The 21,221-nt window shown below is 36.1% G+C and overlaps 1 protein-coding gene across 3 annotated transcripts in view; it reads left to right on the top strand.

The window, feature by feature from the left end:
• The window catches only part of LOC106880839 (uncharacterized), a 173,531-nt gene that overhangs the window by 36,512 nt on the left and 115,798 nt on the right, over nucleotides 1-21,221 (top strand). The window contains exon 1 of one of the 3 annotated variants that reach the window (XM_089361646.1): nucleotides 9,208-9,468. The exons of the other annotated variants lie outside the window; for them this stretch is intronic. Within the exon in view, the coding sequence (XP_089217772.1) occupies nucleotides 9,223-9,468 (246 nt within the window). The 5' untranslated portion in view covers nucleotides 9,208-9,222. Of the gene's footprint in view, nucleotides 1-9,207; nucleotides 9,469-21,221 lie in introns of those variants that run through there. 3 annotated transcript variants of the gene reach the window in all.

The raw sequence follows: 21,221 nt of genomic DNA, 5'->3' as shown, positions 1-21,221 counted from the left end.
TTTTTGATGGAGGAAGAGGTATCTCCTTCCCTCTCACCTGTTCCTGAGGCCCGTTAAAAGGTCATGGGCACTACCTTCCCTTCTGACCAAAACATGTAAAAATATTATGCACAAGGCTATTACAAACCCATTTTACTATTCCCTTACATATATATGCTTGCACATGTTAGTGTGTGTGTGTGTGTGTATATATATATATACTGGTACTCCATCGGTTATGACAGTAAGGGTTCCAGTTGATTTGATCAACAGAACAGCCTGCTCATGAAATTTACATGTAAGTGGCTGAGCACACCACAAACATACGTACCCTTAACATAGTTCTCAAGGAGATTCACTGTGACACAGAATGTGATATAAAGTGTCTTACTCAAGGACACAATGCAGCACCTGGAATCGAACTCATGACTTTAAGATCATATGCCAAATACCCTAACCACTAAGTCACACATTTCAATTATATATGTGTGTATATATATATATATGTGTGTGTGTGTGTGTGTGTGTGTATTCTATGTTCCATTTGTTAGTTTCAGTCATTGGACTGTGGCCATGCTGGGGCATTGCCTCGAAGTGTTTAGTTGAGCAAATTGATCCCTGTACTTACTTAAAGTCTGGTACTTTAAATAAGTATCTGTTTTTTTTTTTTGTTTTTTTTTGCTGAACCACTAAGTTACAACTAAGAGCAGATCAATGTTTTCCGTATTATGGATGTCTAAATTAAAACATCTACATCTTTTGGTTCAGCAAAGTGTTAATGGAGATGTACAGCAAATGTAGTTGCAATTATAATCATGTGGTCCTTGAAATAGGACATTAGTGGCTCAGATGGCTGGGCCATGCACTCAAAATGACCAGAACAGGATAGCAGAGATAGAATTAAGGGAGATGCCACTTGGAAAGTTAAAGAACCATTCTGATGTAGAGCAGTTGAAGGTAGAATGAGAGAAATGCAATTTACATAGGGCAATGTATAGTGTCGTTGAACACTGTGCGTGGCACTAAATTGCCAAAGCATTATTTCCCAATTAAGAAGAAAAGAATTTTTATAAAAAGAAAAATTAGTAAAATGCTAACTGTTCAGTGGTCATTGAATATTCCAAGCAGGGTTTGATAGGTCTTTTAATTCTTTATGTGAAGTTGTTGCGCGCGCGCGCACACACACACACACACATACGACAGGCGTCTTTCAGTTTTCAGCTACCAAATCCACCCACAAGGCCTGAGGCTATAAAACAGAGAAAACTTGTTCAAGGTGTCATGCAGTAGGACTGAACCCACATGCACACACACACACAGAGTAAAACAAGTTAAAATAAATAGGTGGGTGGGGTGGAGCCAGTGGAGTGCAGGTGGTGGTGGTGGCGGGGAATAGACTCTCATTGTATAAAACAACAGCAAAATTTTTATCCCAACAATGAAATTTCTCATGAGAAATACTGCAATGTATTTTTTTTTCTGTTTTTTCTCCCTTATTTCTAATTTTATTTTCTTTTTTAACTTTTATTTATCTCATTTATTTATTTGACTGAAATTTCCAAAATTCCAGCTCACTTTATATTTTGTGTGTCTATATCTTTGCACACATGAGATTCGTTTTTAAATCATTTACTCTCTCTCTCTCTCTCAATAAATTACTCAACATCTGGATCGACGCCTACATTTCCAGGGTCTATTTAACATCTGTGTCTTCATTTTTTTTTTTATCACTCCCTCTGCCTGCATCATTTTTTTATGAATGGGACATATTTAATGAATGGTTTCCGGCCCACACCCATGTGATAGATTATTTAATCTTTATATATGTATGTGTGTGTTTGTGTAGATGTGTGTACCTGTGCACATATACATGTGTGTGTATGTATATATATATATATATATATATATATATATATATATAATGTGTGTGTGTGTGTGTGTGTGTGTTATGCACAGATTTACACAAATATTTGTATATATGTGTATGTATGTGTGAATGTGAATATATATATATATGTATATATATTTGAGCGTAATTATTACCAGAGTCACCTTCTAGCACTTGTGCTGGTGGCACGTTAGAAGATTATTCGAGCGAGGTCATTGCCAGTGCCACTGGACTGGCTCCCGTGCAGGTAGCACATAAAAAACACCTTTTTGAGTGTGGCCGTTGCCAGTACCGTGTGATTGGCCCTCGTGCCAGTGGCACGTAAAAGCACCCACTACACTCTCAGAGTGGTTGGCGTTAGGCAGGGCATCTAGCTGTAGAAACTCTACCAGATCAGATTGGAGCCTGGTGCAGCATTCTGGCTTGCCAGTCCTCAGTCAAAACCTTCCAACCCATGCTAGCATGGAAAGCGGATGTTAAATGATGATGATATATATATATATATCACCATTTAATGTGTTTTCCATTCTGGTATGGGTTGACCAGGGCTAATAAGGTCAGGGGCTGCACTAAGCTCCATTGTCCTGGCATGGTTTCTATGGCTGAATGCCTCTCCTAACACCAGCCACTGCACAGACTATACTCGGTGCATTTTATGTGGCACCAACACTAAAATATGCACATACACATTTGTGCAAATATTCATAATTGTATGTATGTGTGTGTGCATCATCATCATCATCATCATCCTTTAACAGCCGTTTATATATATGTGTGTGTACACACACACACACATACACAAAAGTGAATCATTCCTGTCTTCACTATGTTATTTCTCTTTCTCTCCCCACTCTCACTCTATTCTTTCTCCAACTGAGGTAGCCATGTATCTCCTCTACTGCAAAACACCTATTTCTGACCCTCTATTCATACTCTAACCTTCCAGCACCTGGCACAAGGCCACTTCCCTCAATATATCTCCCACCTTAGTCAAGAGGTCTTGTCTTACAAGTTACTTAGTGACCTCACTGTTGCCAGGGCCACATAAAAAGCACTCAGTACATTCTGTAAAGTGGTTAGCATTAGGGAGGGCATCTGGCCAGAGAAACCATGACAAAACAGATGGAAGAGCTTGGTGCAGTCTTCTAACTTGCCAGCTCCTGTCAAACCTTCCAACTCGTGCCAGCATGGAAGGAGGTCGTTTTATGATGATGATGAAGAAAATTAGTTGTACATGCATCACTGGATGTGGAGGTCACCCTCTGGTCACTACAGTCATATAAGTTTTTGTTATTACAGAAAATCTGCTGAGCTGGGGTTAAGTTGAAACAGTGGCTAGCAAGCATGATGTGACTCCCATTGAGGTGGGTACAGAAGGTTTTTCAAGCCACCCTTTCTGTAGACCATACAACATGTTGGGTACCACAAGGGCCAGGAGATTGAAGGCCATCAAGTTGGCAATGCTTACAGCAGATTTTGCTCCAAGGTAACTGTGGATCAGGAGGTTTGGGCTCTAGTGCTAAGTGGACATGAGCTGGTGTTTGATCAATTCTGGTTCAGTAGCCTAAATGAGGGTGTCTGATTTTTGTTAAAACCTGATATACCCAATTACCCCAGATGCATCAAAGGATGGTGTGTGGAAAAAATATTACCATGGCTGCTCTTCTTTCTATTTGCTTCAAAGAAAGGCAATATTTAGTGAACTTTTCTGTTTTTTTTCATTACATAAGGTAAGTCGAAAGTCACATACAAAATAAGTTCAATGCATCCTGGAATTGTCAGACATGCTTCAATTTTTCTAAAATTGAATGAAATATATACACAAGCTTGTACATGATGAACAAAATGAATAATAATAATAATAATAATAATAATAATAATAAAAACAGAAACAATTCCTATCATAGTAGGTGCCTTAGGTATAATAAAAAAATATTCAGACAAAAACATCAGGACTTACAAATATATATAACATACAGAAAATTGCACTACTGGGCACTGCACACATCCTACGCAAAACACTTTCAATACAGTAACCATAAGAGCATCACAGCAAACCACAGCACATACCCAAGGCACACAGAGCTGCACTCGGTAGTGAAGTGAAAGCACATTATAAAAATAAAACTACTGAATAATAATAATAATAATAATAATAATGTAATATGCCAAATGTTTTGATGCATGACTTTAAGCCCACCCTGTGTATTTCTTAAATTTTTATTACATCAGTTGAGATCTTAAAAGTATGAATACATCATGTTTTACTGCAATCCCCTTTTGTCTCGTCTTCGCACATGCTTCTTCTTTATACCTGTTCTGAAAGTCTGTTTTCAATTTTGGCCTCTAATACCACTTCGGCCCACAGAGACCAGATCACTAACCACTGATCTTTCTTTCTTTCACCGAGAAAGAAAGGGAAATGGTTATGTTTAATGTAATCATCATCATTCTGTTTTCTGTGCTTGCATGGGTCAGACAGAGTTTATTGAGGCAGGTTTTCTACAGCAGGATACCCTTCCTGTCACCAACCCTTTCCTATTTCCAAGCATCATGATATTTCCTCATAGTCAGTTATGCTTTGATTGATTAATGGAAATGAGTGACACTCGTTTACAATAACCAAACGATGTAAGACAAGGAGACACAAGCACACACACAAGCACACACTAGCACACACATAAAAGCACACACACATGCACACACACACACACAAGTACACACACAAGCACACACACATAACGGACTTCTTTCAATTTTCATCTACCAAATTCACTCACAAGGCTTTGGTCAACCCATTGCTATAGTAGAAGACACTTACCCAAGGTGCCATGCAGTCCAAAGCTGATGGTACATACATTCAGGCTTCTCATGAGGCCTCAAAACATTTCACAGCAAGAGCACAAAAAGCTAAAAAGAGACTTATGAACACATTCCACCCATTTTTACTATTGTTACAGGACTCGGGGTAGGTTTTACCAGCCACTGCTGCTGTGCTGAACATCAGGCCATATCAGATGTCATTTCTGAGATTCTTCTACACCCTAATAGAAATTAAGGGCCACTCGACTATCTTTTGATGTTATTAGCAGAGCAGTACAATCAAAAATTGAGGATCTAACTAAGCAAATGGAGATTAGAGCTTCCTAGTGTAGCATTGTGAATTGCAGCTCAGTTGTGGCCACTTAAAGAAGTGACTAGAAGGAGGATGCATCTAATAGTACATGCACTTTTAATTTTCCTGTTAATGGGGGGGGGGGGACAACTATAAATTAATTGTGGATCATTAATGATTCACTCTTAAGTATATGTGAGTGTTTGAGAGAATGTGTGGGTGTATGTATGTAAGTGTGCGTGTGTGTGTTTCAATCAACTAGAGCAGTTTCTTGCATTGTTCTATGAGTGGGATTAAATTATAATGAGATTATTCCACAGACTACACTTAAAATATTCTTTACAATCATCTGCCAGGACCAGAAATCAGCATAATTCAAAGGACCAGCCTAGTACTTTTTTCCCCATAACAAATACAGCCCATCTGACAAGGCTTCTGCACAGTTTCTATCAACCCAGTTTCACTCATAAGACTTGGGTCAACGTGTAGCTATGGTCAATGACACTTGGTCTAGTGTCTGTTTGATGACAGGATTTATTCTGGGTATATGTAAAACTATCCACTTTCATTGCTTGAAAGTGAGAATTCACTGAGCATAAAGATCGCAGTGGGGTACCTCAGTGGGAGCTTCTACTAGAGAAAGAAACCTTTATGGATGCGATCTTCCTGGTTTATATTTTAGATTGATATCTGTGCATGTTGTTATGAAAGTGTGTGTAAATATACAGTGACAACAGAGAGAGACTGAGAAATACAAATATAAATATACACATGAAAATACAGAAAATAAATGTGTGTGTATATGTACACACATGCATACTGTTCCTTCCCCTTTCATCATGTGATGCTTTGTCCCTTTCATCATGCTATCAGTTATAGTATGAATATTTCACAAAACTGGTAAGGAATAAATTTAAAGACTGTAAATAGATTTTAGTTTTCTCTTGGTGCCTGAAAGATTTAAATCTTCATACAGTGAGTTCTTGCTTCATACCAGTGGATAGAATGGATAATCTTACATACATATGCACCCACATACAGTTAATAATTTATGCTAACCAGTTACTAAGCTAAATATAGTGAAAATTCCAGTATATTGATGGTACTTTGGTTTGTTGGATGTTCAAAAATAAATTTAGCAGTAATAAGCTTTGAAGTTAGAACATAGAGAGACAAAACTAAATATTGTAATGCATATTTAATCCAGAGTTCTGTTGTGTTTTCAGCAACCCAATTGTTGGGCAACTTTTTTCTTTCTTAAATTAATATAATTTAATTCATCAAAGAGGATTTCACATAAAATACAAAGATATAAAAGTGAACAGTAAAAGAGCCATAAAGAGGAAAAAGAGCATATTGATACATCAAGAGTAGTTTTCATAAATTTCAGGAAGCATGGAATTTTTGAAGGATGTGGTATCCTGACAGTTGGCGACTGATGTAGGTAATTTATTCCATGCTTCGAAAATTCTAAGTGTGTAAAAATATTCCCAAAAGTTATGGGTTTTTTTTTCCCCAGTTTATCCAGCTTTCTTGCAATTCTGTCAATCCACTGCCCTTATTAAGATTTCTAACGCAATTCCTTTTATTTATAGGTGTTTGTCATACCTATTTTTTTCAGACTCTGTTCTATGTAAATCCCTAACTTACCTCTATCCTTAATCTTTTAAAGAGATCTATAAAGAATCAGTGTCAGCAGAAAAACATTGATATCCTCAGGTAAACTCAGGGCATTAGATGAAGATGAATTGGTTAGTCTGTTGTATAGGACAATCAGGTTGGGGACTACTGTGGGTAACTTCCTAAAATCCTTAGCTTGGTAGTGATACACAGGGGCTCTATTGATTCAAGATAAACTCTAGATGTATGGAAGTACCATCAGATGGGCCTGTCCAAGATGCATGCAAAGCAATAAAACTGTCCTGCATATATTCAGTCAGTGTTTGAGCATTGATGACATGTGGTGTTATGTCGAATGGTTACCATCACATGTAGGATACATTCAGGTTATCAGCTGAGTCCATTGTGATAATTGCTCTACCATCATTCTTTAACCAGGCAAGGAAGGCAGTTTTCCTTTGTCCAGTGACTTTACCAAAACAGTTTGTGTGGTGAATAAAGTTAAAAGGCCTGAAGATAGACAGTTTCCCTTCTTGGTCAAGCCCTCATCAACCTTTTTCAAGTTTCACTTGAAATGGTAGATGAGGATGGAGAGGGAAAGATATGGTGTCTTCAAATAAATTTATTGAAAAGTTGTAAAAATGACAGTTGGTGATGACACTTGCTCTTGGTGCTCAAAGAGATCTAGAGTTAGCTGATTGGCTCTGCATGGAGGTAATTTGTATTGAGAATGCTGTGTTATCATCATTTAGTATTTGTATACTATGTATACTTAGGTTTCATGCTCCTCAATTTTTTTTTTCACTTATTCAGTTATCTATGTCAACACTTATACTCTTTGTTTTTGTAATAATCACTCATCCATTGTGTGGCATTTGAATGGTAAAACTGAGTGGCATTTGGACCCAGAATGTAAAATCAAAAGAAATACCACAAAATGCTAAGTATTTTGGCCATCTGTACATTCTGAGTTAAAATGCTTTCAAGGTTGACTTTGCCTTTCATCCTTTTGGGGTTGATAAAATAAGTACCAGTTGAGAGTACTGGGGTTGATGTAATTGATTAGCCTCCACTTTCAGAATTTCACACCTTGTGTCTATAGCAGAAAGGATTATTTTTATATCCTTCAAGATGAAGATGTCAGAATCATTAGTGCATCAGACTAAATACTCGACCATCTCTTTACATTCTAAGTTCAAATCCTGCTGAGATCAGCTTTGCCTTTTATCCTTTCAGGACTGATAATATAAAGTACTACTTTACTACTGGGATCAAGTAATCATTACCTCCTCCCTCTAAAACTGCTGGCCTTGAGTGGAAATTAGAATTATTTTTTGTTCTTTTATATTGCTCTCAGTATCTTGGGTACTTGTGACCAATGAAAATCTTCTGTAGTGGTGGTGTCAGTGGTGGTGGTGGTTGTAGTAAATGGATTTTTAAAATCATTATCTATCATTAAAAATCTATAACCTTATCTGTATATTGACTGCTATGATGGTGTCAGAAATTGTCTTGTCTCCTCCATGTAGACACCATGAGCCCCTAAGACGGTTAGGAAAGCAGATAATGAGAGCTGTGGCATTTATGCCTTTTCCAAAAGTAACAGTAACGTAATTGAAACAGTTACTCATTTAGTCATTCGTATAGTCGACAGGGTACTAGTGGGAAACTAGCTGAGAATTTAGTAGTTTGTACCAGGATATTTGTCAAATGGCCCAGTTCACTGAACTATAAATAGGTACCTCAGGTTAAGAACAACATACCACTGCTGCTGCTGCTGTTACAGCCACTACTACTGCTGCTGCTGCTTACACCACTGACAACAGTAGGCAGCACTAGGAAATCAACAAGTGTATTGTCATTAGCTAGCAGCAGTGTGTGGAGTTTAAACCCTTCCTGTACATACGTGTGTGTATGTGTACATATATATATATATATTTATTTGCATGTGGCTATATATGTGTGTATATGTATGTGCACATGCATGTGCGAGAGTATGGTCTTCCTTCTACCAAGCTAATTTGTCCTGGATACAAAACAACTACTATTGCTGCTGCTGCAAATGAAGCTGATGATTTCAGGGATGTCCCAACGACCCAGTGGGCTTGTGGGACTCCCCTCACCATCAGCTACTGTCAATATAGTATCAAGTCTTCTGCTGTATAATAATCATCTGCAACCTGGTCATTGATAATCAGTCCATTTTTGCTTGCATCTGAAATATAATGAATGAATATATAGATAACAAAGAGAGAGAGAGTGAGGGAGAGAGGGGGGGGAGAGTATTGGTGAGGTCTGATTGTATCAAGATCTTTACTAATAGATTCATATCTCACACTTTATGTGGACAGCCTGTTATTTTTATGTTTTTTTTTTTACTACATATATGTGTGTGTGTGTGTATATATATATATATATATATATATATATATATATATATATATATATATATATATATATATATGTGTATATGTATATGTATTTCTTTTTTACCTTACACTACTGCAATAGCTACAATGCACTCACTGCATTATTCAATAGCTGTTGATGCTGCAATGCATTTTTGTTTTGTTTTGTTTTCTTTTATTTATTCTTTCTTTTTCTTTTTGCATTATTATAAATGTTGTATCCTGTTCCAATCTATCAAGTGTCGATAATATTTTTAACTTACGTAATCAGTTCAGTCCGGTTTGTCCAGTATAATAGGTTGTTTCTTTCCCTCCATTACAGGAGAGTACGCCTTTTTTTATTTACTTTATTATTGTTTTTTTTTCATGCTTTTAAGTGCTTGACATTTCTGGATAAATTAGTTAATTTCTTTCTTATTCTCGATTCAAATCTTATTTTTTGGGGTCCTATACTGTTGGTGAGTGATATACATACATATATATATTTTAACCAATGTTTATTTTATTTCATTCAACATATTAATTATTATTATTAATTTAAAAAAAAAATATTGCTTTCTTTTTCACAAGTTCTCTTTTCATTCATTCATTCTGAATGTCTTGAATAAAAATCACTTCCTGATACAGCTCTCTTTGGTTTCGTTATTGTTTAGCCTTCGTTTAATAATTAGGTTCACTTTTATCTACTAAGACGTCAGATTTATTTAATTATTAATTTTGTCAACCAACCCTTTTAAAAGAATTTTAATATTCTTAATTCACTTAATTCTATCTTTCATTTTCATTTTGCTTGTATATTCATTCATTGCTTGTATATGTTCATGTACTTTGGGTCTATATATATATATATATATATATATATATATATATATATATATATATATATATGCACACACACACACACACACACACACACACACACACATACATCTGTATCTCTCTCTTTCCATGTGTGTATGCATCTATTATTAATCTTTAGTTCTAATGTATTTTGATACTTCTCTTTCATGTTTGTTTTTAGTCTTGACTTGTGTAAGTGTTCTTGATACTGATGCATCGAAAGCAGGAAAAAAAAACTTGATGTTTTTCTTTTTTCTTAGAAGTTACCATGGCAATTTAGAATAGTTTTTTTTTAGCATGCTCATGTCAATAACTGTAGATAACCATAGCTAGTAAGGACCGTTTTTACCAAGTTGTGTGCAGTTATATTAAGTTGTGATGATGTCCTGAGTTGAACATTACTAGCCATGAGATTGTCAATTATCGCATGCTTTCTCAAAATTGAAAACAATATTTCATGCTCTGATATTACTACAACCAGCATTATAATTAGTAGCTAAATTTTCAAAATCTAAATTTCAGTTGTGAGTAGCTTTATAAGGGTTAAAAATGACCATATGAATAAAGGACTGATGTATTGAACTTGTAGCTCTTAACCCTTTTGATACCAACCCACCAGAGACTACTACTGGTTCTATGGGTAGAAAATAAAAGTGATCTGAAATTTCTTATTTTCTAAACACTATCACTATAACGATGCAGTTATTTAAGTAAGTTTACTAAGTTTTTCATTAATTACAAAATTAATTGAAATGAAAGCAATGTATTTCAACAGAAATATGTAAACAAAAGGGTTAAGTTGAATCAACTGAGAGTAGTTTTGAAATCCAAGAATCAGTTGCAAGTAGTTTCGTTGGGATTAAAACTTGACTAGTTGGATAAAAGGATTGAAGTTTGGACTCGCACCGCCTACATTTTCGATCTGAATTAACAAGTGTTTTGTTGGTGTTTATAGGCAGTAGCCTGAATTCTACAATGGTCAGTTCACTCACATGCTGGAAATTGTTCATTATTACCTGAGAGAGTGACCACCTATCCAGAGAGAGAGATTTCTTTTTTTATTTTTATCCACTTAACTCTTTTGATACTAATCAACTTGAATCTGCCCCAGGATTCATGATACAGACTTCCTGCATTTAAGTGATCTAAAAACTTATATAAAAAATTTATATTAATTTATGCTTCAAACACCAGCTCAACAACAACAGTTATTTTACTAAATTCTTCATTCTCAAAATTAATTGAAACAAAGACAGTATTTTTCAACAGAAATATGATAACAAAAGGGTTAATTCATTAGCATTCAGATTACTCTGCCAAATGTAATACGTATTTATTCACATTGTTTTGAATTAATCAAGCATTATTTCATAGCTTCAAGATTTCAGTGATCAAATTGTTTATTTTTAGAATGACATTGTAGGGTAGGAGTGAGAGATGGTGTCTGGTTGATTTGAACATTAAACAGGTTGAATGTTTGTGCTGGGTATGGCTGGTTTTAATGCTAAAGGATTAAACACAAATATTACAACTGAATGCCAGCCTTTGGGGACTGTTCTGAACTTTAATTCTTTTATTGGTTCTAAACAGTGTGTTAGCCTGCCACCTAAACATTATCCTTCTTTCTGGTGAAGAATTGAATCGGGATCCAACTTATTCACATAAAGTAGATGTGAATATTTACCTCTCTGCTACTAATGGTGGGGAGATAGTTAAAATTTATTGAAAAAGTTTGAGTAGAAAAGTTAAATTTTCACCTTTACTCCTACCCTATCTCCATCAAACTCTTTTGTATGTTTTTTGTTGTTTTTTTAATGTTTATTTTTACTTTGCACCTCTATAAAGAGAAATATTTTAGGTGTGTCATACTTAACTTGAATATATCTAAGACAGGATGATGGAGAAGAGAGACAAAGAGAGATCAGGAGAGCTAATCCCTTTTCTGAATTAAAAAGATCCAGGGGGGGGGGGTCATTGTTGTTGTTGTTGTTTAGCCCCAGGTTAACCCTGATCAAGCAGAACTATGATCAAAGGCATTCCAACTATATTTCAACCATGACCATTCTGTCAATTTTTTAGGGATATATATACAAGACTATATTTTAGTAGTACATGAGACAAGTGAGGATACATAAGTCTAGAGTTTTAGGTGTTAGACTCACAATCATAGTCTTTTGTCTTTCTTTTACTTATTTCAGCCATTAGACTGCGGCCACACTAGGACACTGCCTAGAAAAATTTTAGTCATAAATTCCACATTATTGCCACTGTCTCTCAGTTGGTACTACTCCTAGTGAAACTATTGAGAGCCAGAGAGATGTGGCTGGTGAGGTTTTGGGGCCACACACCATTTGAGTCCAAAGATATGGAACCTTGAGACCAATACCATAAGTGACTTACGAGGTCCTGAGTCAACCCAGATTGAATATATCTGTGTTGCAGCCATGACCATTCTCATGGGTATGACTTGGACTATGTTATCCAAACTAGCATTCACTTCTCAGTATGATAGGGTGTAATTTGAGGGAGACACGGCTGCTATCTTTTGTAAGTTGAGCAACCAGCTAGTGCTGTTATCACTTGTGTAGACAAAGTGTGAGTACCTTAACTTAACTGTTTCAGAACCTGGGTTCTCCATCAAAAGTCTGATGTGGAACCTAATCAGCCTAGTCAATACCTACTTTTTCTGTTGATAGAAGTGATAACAGAAAACATTTATTTAGAGTTGTCCAAATATAGCATCAGCTAGAAAAGAAAAATGTAACAAGTTTACCTTATTTTTCAAATATATTGTAATTAGCTATAATATAAAAGTGGTGTTCTTTTCTCTTAGGCCAAAGTGATGTCATTATATACATACATATTTACATACATAAATACTACTACACATGTCATTGCAAGCATGGCTGTGTAATTGAGAAACTTGCTTCCCACCCACTTGGTTCCGGTAAAGGTAGATAAAGTTATCTTCTCGAGTCATACTGACTCATAAGGGCTGGTTTCATGGTGGATATATTCCCCACCTGGTCTGTTGCAGGATTACTCATTTATGCCAGCTGAGCAGGCTGGAGCAAGGTGAAATGAAGTGTTTTGCTCAAGAACACAACATGCCATCTGGTCCAGGAATCAAAACATTAATCTTACAATCATGAGTCCAACATCCTAACCACTAAGTCACGTCCCTCCGCCACTTGGTTCTAGGTTCAGTCCCACTAGTTTCTTCTACTTTTGCCCCAAGTTGACCAAATCCTTATAAGTGTATTTGGTTCATGGAAACTGAAAGAAGTCTGTCGTGTATATGTATATATGTGTTTGTGTGAATGAGTGTCTCCTTGTCTTTACATTGTGTGGCAGTTGTAAATGAGTGTTACTGTCATACAAGTGGTATTCTTTGTTTCCAGTCTTCTGTGAAAATATGTCTAACCATGGGGAAGAATTACCTTACTTGGTTGGTGACAAGAAGGGCATCTGGCCATAGAAAAATCTACCTCAACAACAAATTCTGTTCACTCCTGAATCAAACTCTTATATATATAACAAAACTATTAAATTAGACAATACTCACAATGGAATGAGATGATTCATAAAGATTGCCAGTGTAACTTATTACAGTACAAACTGCTTTATAACATTGTTGTTTTATATTTGGTTTACATTCAATAGAATTGAATACTGAATACCATTCTATCCTGGTGATCAGGCACACTGGTTTAGGACTGGTCATGTGTATTATCAGTCCTTAAACTAGCAAGATGTTTCTTTTGGGCTGGGAAAGAAAACAGGATTTAGTACTTAAAAGAATATAAATAAATAGATGAATAAATAAATAAAACCAAAGTTATTGCGAACCTCAATTTGTACCATCGTACTTGAAGAAGTGTTGTCACTAATTCTTTTTTAATGGCTTTCCACTAAACCTTTCTTTTCTGTTTTTCTTGGCCCCACCTATTTTGTGTGTGTGAACTGTTTGGTATTCAGAGAAAAGGGTGGTCATCCATTGTTTGAGGGTACCTTCTTTCCCCGGGTACATTTTCAGTGCAGTAGTGATATAGTGAATTATTTTGTTTAAAATCTGGAAAGTCACTAAGGGGCAAAGAAAGAATACAATGAAGTTTAACTCCTTTGTTATGAACCTACCTGAAACTGCCCTTGTACCCCTATGATACAAACATTCACTGTTTTAAAGTGATCTAAATTAAAACTTTCCATCAAAATTTGAAGTTAATTCATATTCCAAATACTACCTTAACCCCTTAGCATTTAAACTGGCCATATCTGGCCTGAATATTCTACCTGTCTTATGTTCAGACCAGCTAGATCTGGCCTCTCATACCTTACCCTATCATGTCATTCTAAAAATACACGATCACATCATTAAAATCTCAAAGCCATGAGATAATGAATGATAAATTTAAAACAATATGAATGAATAAGCATTATATTTGATAGAATAATCTGAATGCTGAAAGGTTAACAATAACAAAGTGATTTTAATCAATTCTTTATTAATATCAAAATTGATTTAAACAAAGGTAGCATATTTCAACAGAAATATGGCAACAAAAGGGTTAATGAGAATTTTGGACAGACTAATGTTGGTAACATCATTTGGCTCATCTTGTCTTAATTTAACCTTTTCTTTTACCATATTTCTGTTGAAATGACCTGTTTTTCTTTCAGTTAATTTTGAAAATAATGAAGAGAGAGAGAGAGAGAGAGAGAAAGAAAGAAATAGGCATTGGTCAGCCTGAGGCACCAGGCCAAAGGCGTCACACAGTAGGGTTGAACCCAGAACAATGTGTTTTACAAATTGTTCTATCATTTACATCATGGTGCTACCTATTTACCCACCTTCCTACCTACCTAATATGTAACTTAACTGGCACTCTGTCAGTTACAACAATGAGGGTTCCAGTTGATCCAATCAACAGAACAGCCTGCTTGTGAAACTAACATGCAAGTGGCTGAGTACTTCACAGACATATTTACCCTTAACATAAGTTCTCAAGGATATTCAGCATGATACAGAATGTGATAAACCTGGCCTTTTGAAATACAGGCACAGCTCATTTTTGCCAGCTGAATCAACTAGAGCAACATGAAATAAATTGTCTTGCTCAAGGTCACAACACACCGCTGGGAATTGAACTCATGACCTTACAATTGTGAGTGAATACTCCTAACCATTAAGCCACATGCCTTCACACACACACACACACTGCTGACCTTCATTAGCATATCAATCAAAATGCTTGGAAACATTTCTTTTGGCTGTTCTGAGTTTGTCTTTTTGCAGGGTAGATAAAATAAATACCTGCTGGACACTGGGGTTGATGTAATTGACTATCCCCCACCTCCCAAAATTGACATAGTTTTTGTCTTTTTTTTCTTTGATGCTTTATGCCTTTAATTTTGGTTCATATTTCTGTGTATTTCAATCTGCCATCATTGTCATCAGATGTTAGGAGCATGTAAGTTCTCTTCATCTCCTACCCCCACTCACTGTTGCTTTAACCTTCTCTTTCTTTCTCTTCTTCTCTTTGTCTTTCTTATCACCTTTCTTTAGTTTGTTACTGTTGAGGTCAGATCTTTAGTTCAGATTTGGCACACACACACACACACACTCTCTCTCCCTCCTCTACATCCTAAAATATAACACACATACACACACACACACATAATAGATTTTATGGATGAATGTCCAACAGCCTTATAGCTATTAGACTGTCCTATACAGATGATTTATTTTCAGTGGTGAAAGCTTATGTTTGACCAGCCACATTTTTGGGAAAAGCTGATAACAGAAAGTCTCTGCAAATGTTTAACCACTAAGTTGATGAACAACATACCTCAGATTTTTCTATTAGTTTTCCACTTCTTAGGTTAATTACCTTCTCCATGGCTTTAGAGTCCACACAGGTTGGCTAAATATGTACCTGGGTACCAAACTATATATATATATATATATATATATATATATATATATATATATATATATATATACGCTCATTTACTTGTTTCAGTCATTTGACTGCGGCCATGCTGGAGCACCGCCTTTAGTCGAGCAAATCGACCCCAGGACTTATTCTATTGGTCTCTTTTGCCGAACCGCTAAGTTATGGGGACGTAAACACACCAAGCGATGTTGGGGAGATAAACACAGACACACACACATATATATATATATATACATATATACAACAGGCTTCTTTCAGTTTCCGTCTACCAAATCCACTCACATGGCTTTGGTCAGCTTGAGGCTATAGTAGAAGACACTTGCCCAAGGTGTCACACAGTGGGACTGAACCTGGAACCATGTTGCTGGTAAGCAAACTACTAACCACACAGCCACTCCTGCGCCTATATATATATATATATATATATATATATTCTTTTACTTGTTTCAGTCATGGCTGCAGCCATGCTGGAGCACTGCCTCAAAGGAATTTAGTCCAAGAAATTGAACCCAGTACTTATTCTTTGTAAGCCTAGTACTTATTCTATCAGTCTCTTTTGCAAAACCGCTAAATTATGGAGGCATTAACACATCAATATCGGTTGTCAAGCGATGGTGGGAGACAAATACAGACACACACACACAAATATATATACAGACATGTATGTATGTACGATGGACTTCTTTCAGTTAAGTGGTAAAAGAGGTAAAAAATGATTTCAGTAAAGCATCATGGTAAATGGTAGACTGGAAGTGGGTGGTGTTAAAGTCAGTATAGAACGGTTGTTTGTCACCTTTAGGTCACTACTGTTCCCATGAAGTGATAGTGGTGGACTCTCCTATCAAGAACTACGAATGAATATCCAGTGGTTTGCACACTCTCTTACCAAGAACTGCATATGAATATCCTGTGGTATGAACACTCCCTCTCGTTCCTGTAGATATCAATGATGGACTCTCCCATCATGAACAACATGAATTTCTATTATTTTTATCAACAAAACAAACTATTCTTTGAATTAGCATGTCAAGTGGTTGTGTATTCCCCAGATATGTCCCCCCCTTAATGTAATTATTACTGCATGTGACCAGGGTGGGCCTTTAGCTTGCAGGTGTAATCCACCTAATGAGCCTCTGTGCAGGTTCCATTTTCCTAATTTCGCTCACAAGGCTTGGATTCACTGGAGGCAATGGTAAAGACATTTTCCCAAGATACTGTGCTGCAGGATCAAACCTGTGATCTCATGATTGCAAAATAAGCCTCTTAAGCACTACCCCATGCCTACTTCACACACACACACACACACACACCGCCAAGCAACAGTGTGGTGTGTAAATTGCAATAGGAGTTTGAAGTTCATGTTACTTACCATGCATAGAACACATGCATTATATTAACATATTTAACACACTGTTACTTGCTGAGCATGTATAGAACATGCCTTAGTTTTAATTGAAAAAGTACAAACAAGACAAAACAAAAGCATATTACACCCACGTATATATATATATGTGTGTTAGTGTGTGTATGCAATATATATACACATACACATATCTCTTTAAATGATAAATATTTCTTTATCTTACAAACTAGTAACATATAAGAGATAAAATACTTGATCTTTCATGATCAGAATAATCAACAAGTGATCAATTTGATAGATAGATAATCTGTTTTATTGACTTCAAGCAGTTTAGAGGCTAGAGATAGGAATGGATCTTGTGACATTCATGCATTTCCAAAAGACATTATCAGATTTAATTAAAGCTGATACAGCTGGGAATTCAGGTTTAAGTTTATCTGGAGTTTACTTTCCCAAATGTGTGCACTTTTGTCTAATGGAGGCTTTGGCCAGAATATTGCCTGCAAACAAAACATTTGTCAATTACATACTGTATTTTCTGACATGCAAGTTGAATTTTTCAGACCAAAATTTACAGAAATACTAAGATGACTTTGTAGGATAAAAAATTCCTTGTGAAATGCAGCAGGTTTCGGAGAGATAGTGGTGATGTTTAAATGTTTACACTACATACTATGTTGACTTGTATGCTGGGATATATGGTACTACATAAAAAGTGAACTGGCAAAGTTGTTAGAATATCAGACAAAATATCTTGTATTTATTCTGGCTTTGTGTTCTAAGTTCAAATCCCACCATGAGTGCTTGGATGATAGACTCAATTCATCACTAAGTTTAACAGCATCACATGGCACTTTGAGTGCCTTTAGTGGAGTCTATTTTGTTGCAAACACGTAGGTCAGGCTACCAATAGGAAACTAACTTCCTCCTAACACTCTGAGAGCCCCTGTCAAGAGTCACAAGCACTGCACTCCTCTTGACTAAGCAACAAGAAGAAAAAAAGTAAAAAATTTAAAAAATGGCATTACTTCCATCTGTCTTTCAGCATAGTGCTATGCAGTGGCTGTTTTGGAGCAGAAGGTGACAGAAAATGAATGTTATTATTAAAGCTGGCAGATTTGTTAGCACGCTGAACAAAATGCTTAGTAGTATTCTGTCCGTCTTAATGTTTTGAGTTCAAATTCCGCCAAGGTCGACTTTGCCTTCCATCCTCTCAGGATTAATAAATTAAGTACTAGTGAAACACTGGGGTTGATGTAATTGACTAGTCCCCTTCCCCAAAATTTCAGGCCTTGTGCCTATAGTAGAAAGGATTATTTTTATTATTGAAGGGTACCTATAGTAGAAAGGATTATTATTATTATTGAAGGGTGCCTATAGTAGAAAGGATTATTTTTATTATTGAAGGGTGCCTATAGTAGAAAGGATTATTTTTATTATTGAAGGGTGCTTATAGTAGAAAGGATTATTATTATTATTTTTATTATTGAAGGTAGTGAGCTGGTAGAATTGTTGTCACCCCAGACCAAAATGCTTCGTGGCATTTTGTAATATACAACATGGAACCCCCTCCTTTTTATCATAAAAGTTTCGGATTGAGGCATAAGGCCAGCAATTCTGATGGGGTGAGATTAGCCGGTACTATTGATTCCAGTTCTTGACTGGTACTTTATTTTATCAACTTTGAAAAGATGAAAGGCAAAGTTGACCTTCGCAGGATTTGAAACCAGAATGTAAAGAGCCAGAAATTCCACAAAGCATTTTTTCTGATACTCTCATGATTTCTATCTGCTTGCCACCCTGTTTATCATAATATACAACATAGTGTAATGATAAACTTATTGTTGCTATGTTTTGAGTAGCTTTTATTTTTTTTACTTGTTTCAGTTATTAGACTGTGGTCATGCTGGGGCACCACCTTGAAGAATTTTTAGTTGAATGAATCAACCCCAGTATTTTTTATTTTTTATTTTGTTAAGCCTGGTACTTTTCCTATTGGTCTATTTCGCTGAACTGTAAGTTACAGAGATGTAAACACACCAACACTAGTTGTCAAGCAGTGGTGGGTGACAAACACATGTACAAAGACACACGCACACACAGATAAATAGATAGATAGATGTATGATAAGCTTCTCTGTTTCTGTCTACCAAATCCACTCACAAGGCTTTCGTTGGCCCAAGGCTATAGTAGAAGATACTTGCCCAAGGAGTAACACAGTGGGACTGAACCTGAAACCACATAGTTGGGAAGCAAGCTTCTTACTACACAGCCACATAATGTTTACCAAAATATTTTAATATTGGTAAACACACTTTAAAAATATTTGAAATGTTTGACATTATTAGCTTTGTTATTAAATGTACAACATAAAACAGTACCCTTCTTCTTATAGTATCATTATCAACCCATCACACTCACACAGAGTTTAGCATTGATTATTCACTACCATTTTGATTTTCAAACGTGTTGCTAAATTGAAGTCTGGTTTTCTTTATTACTTAACCTTGGTCACTTTTAATCTTTGGCCCCTAAATCTATGTGATGGTGTATTTCTAAGTAATGACCTTTCCCTCTCTCTCTTAAAGTTTTTCACCTATGTTTATTCTGACCTACATATGTCTGTCTATCTGCGTGTGTGTGTGTTTATATATATATATATTATATAAAAGCTACCATTTATGACTAAACTTCTTTCCACTGTTAACTTTAACCACATTTACTGATATTTATTTATTTATTGCAGTTTTCTATCCATTTTTCCAGACTAACCTACTGAGGGGCTGTATTTATAAATTTGGAAAGCTGCACATGTTGTGCTAACTGTTTGTACAGCTGCATATTCTTCTTAACGCTAAACATTTACTCTATTTTCAGTTGTATGAACTGAGGTATGTTGAGTAATGTGTTTTTGTCTCATGACACATCATAATAGTTGTAAGGGCATTTGATCTCAAGACCTTCTTGTGAATAGTTTCCACTCACATGGATGTCCAGTGGTTTGTATACACTCTCACACCCCTGTAGATGACTATAATAGACTCTCTCATAAACAACATATGAATGTCTATTTTTTTTTTTTTTTTTGATCAACAGAACCATCTGCTCCTTGAAATAGCATGTCAAGTTGTTGCATATTCCACTGAGATGTCCCCTTAATGTAATTCTTACAGCATGTGACAAAGAAAGGCCTTTAGCTCGCAAAGAAAGGCCTTTTTCACGCTTGCATAGGTCAGACAGGATTTCTTGAGGCTGATTTTTCTATGGTCAGATGCCCTTCCTGTTTGTGGTCAACCCTCACCTGTTTCAAAGCATGGTAATGTTTACCCATGGCCAGACATGTTTTCCATGCAAGGCTGTAAATGAACAACCTTGCTCATTTACCACCATCACATGATATTTAACCTTTTAGTATTTAAAGAGGTCATATCCAGCCCAAATATTCTACCTGTTTTATGCTCAAACTGGCCATATTTGGCCTCTCATACTTATTCTTCAATGTCATACTCAAAATATACTACCACACCATTAAAACCTAAAAGCTGTAAGATTATACATGATTAAATGAAAACAAAAGGAAATAAATAAGCATTACATTTGACAGAATAATCTAAATACTAAAGAGACACACACACACACACACACACACACACACACTCACACACTCACACACTCACACACTCACACACACACACACACACTCTCTCTCTTCAGTTTCTGTCCACCAAAACCACTTACAGGAGCTTTGGTTGGCCTGAGGCTATAGCAGAAGACACTTGCCCAAGGTGCCATACAGTGGGACTGAACCCAATACCATGTCGTTGGGAAGCATCCTTATTGTAGCCAAGATTGCATCTGAAACACTTGGTCCTCCTCCTCTTCAGAAATCAGAAAATACTTTAATTTCTAAGGACTTTACACAGCACAGGTAAGACGTGTTGTGGAATACTGCTCCCACGTCTAGGATGGTGGTGGTGGTGGTGGTGCTGCCACTACTATACACATTGTAGACTGAGTCTGAAGACAGGCCACTTGGTTGATTGGCATGAAG

Source organism: Octopus bimaculoides, chromosome 13, assembly GCF_046866305.1.
Source record: "Octopus bimaculoides isolate indiv1 chromosome 13, ASM4686630v1, whole genome shotgun sequence".
NCBI classification, from domain to species: domain Eukaryota; kingdom Metazoa; phylum Mollusca; class Cephalopoda; order Octopoda; family Octopodidae; genus Octopus; species Octopus bimaculoides.
The sequence above is the reverse complement of the archived record's forward strand: the minus strand, read 5'-3'. Positions and strand labels throughout refer to the sequence as shown.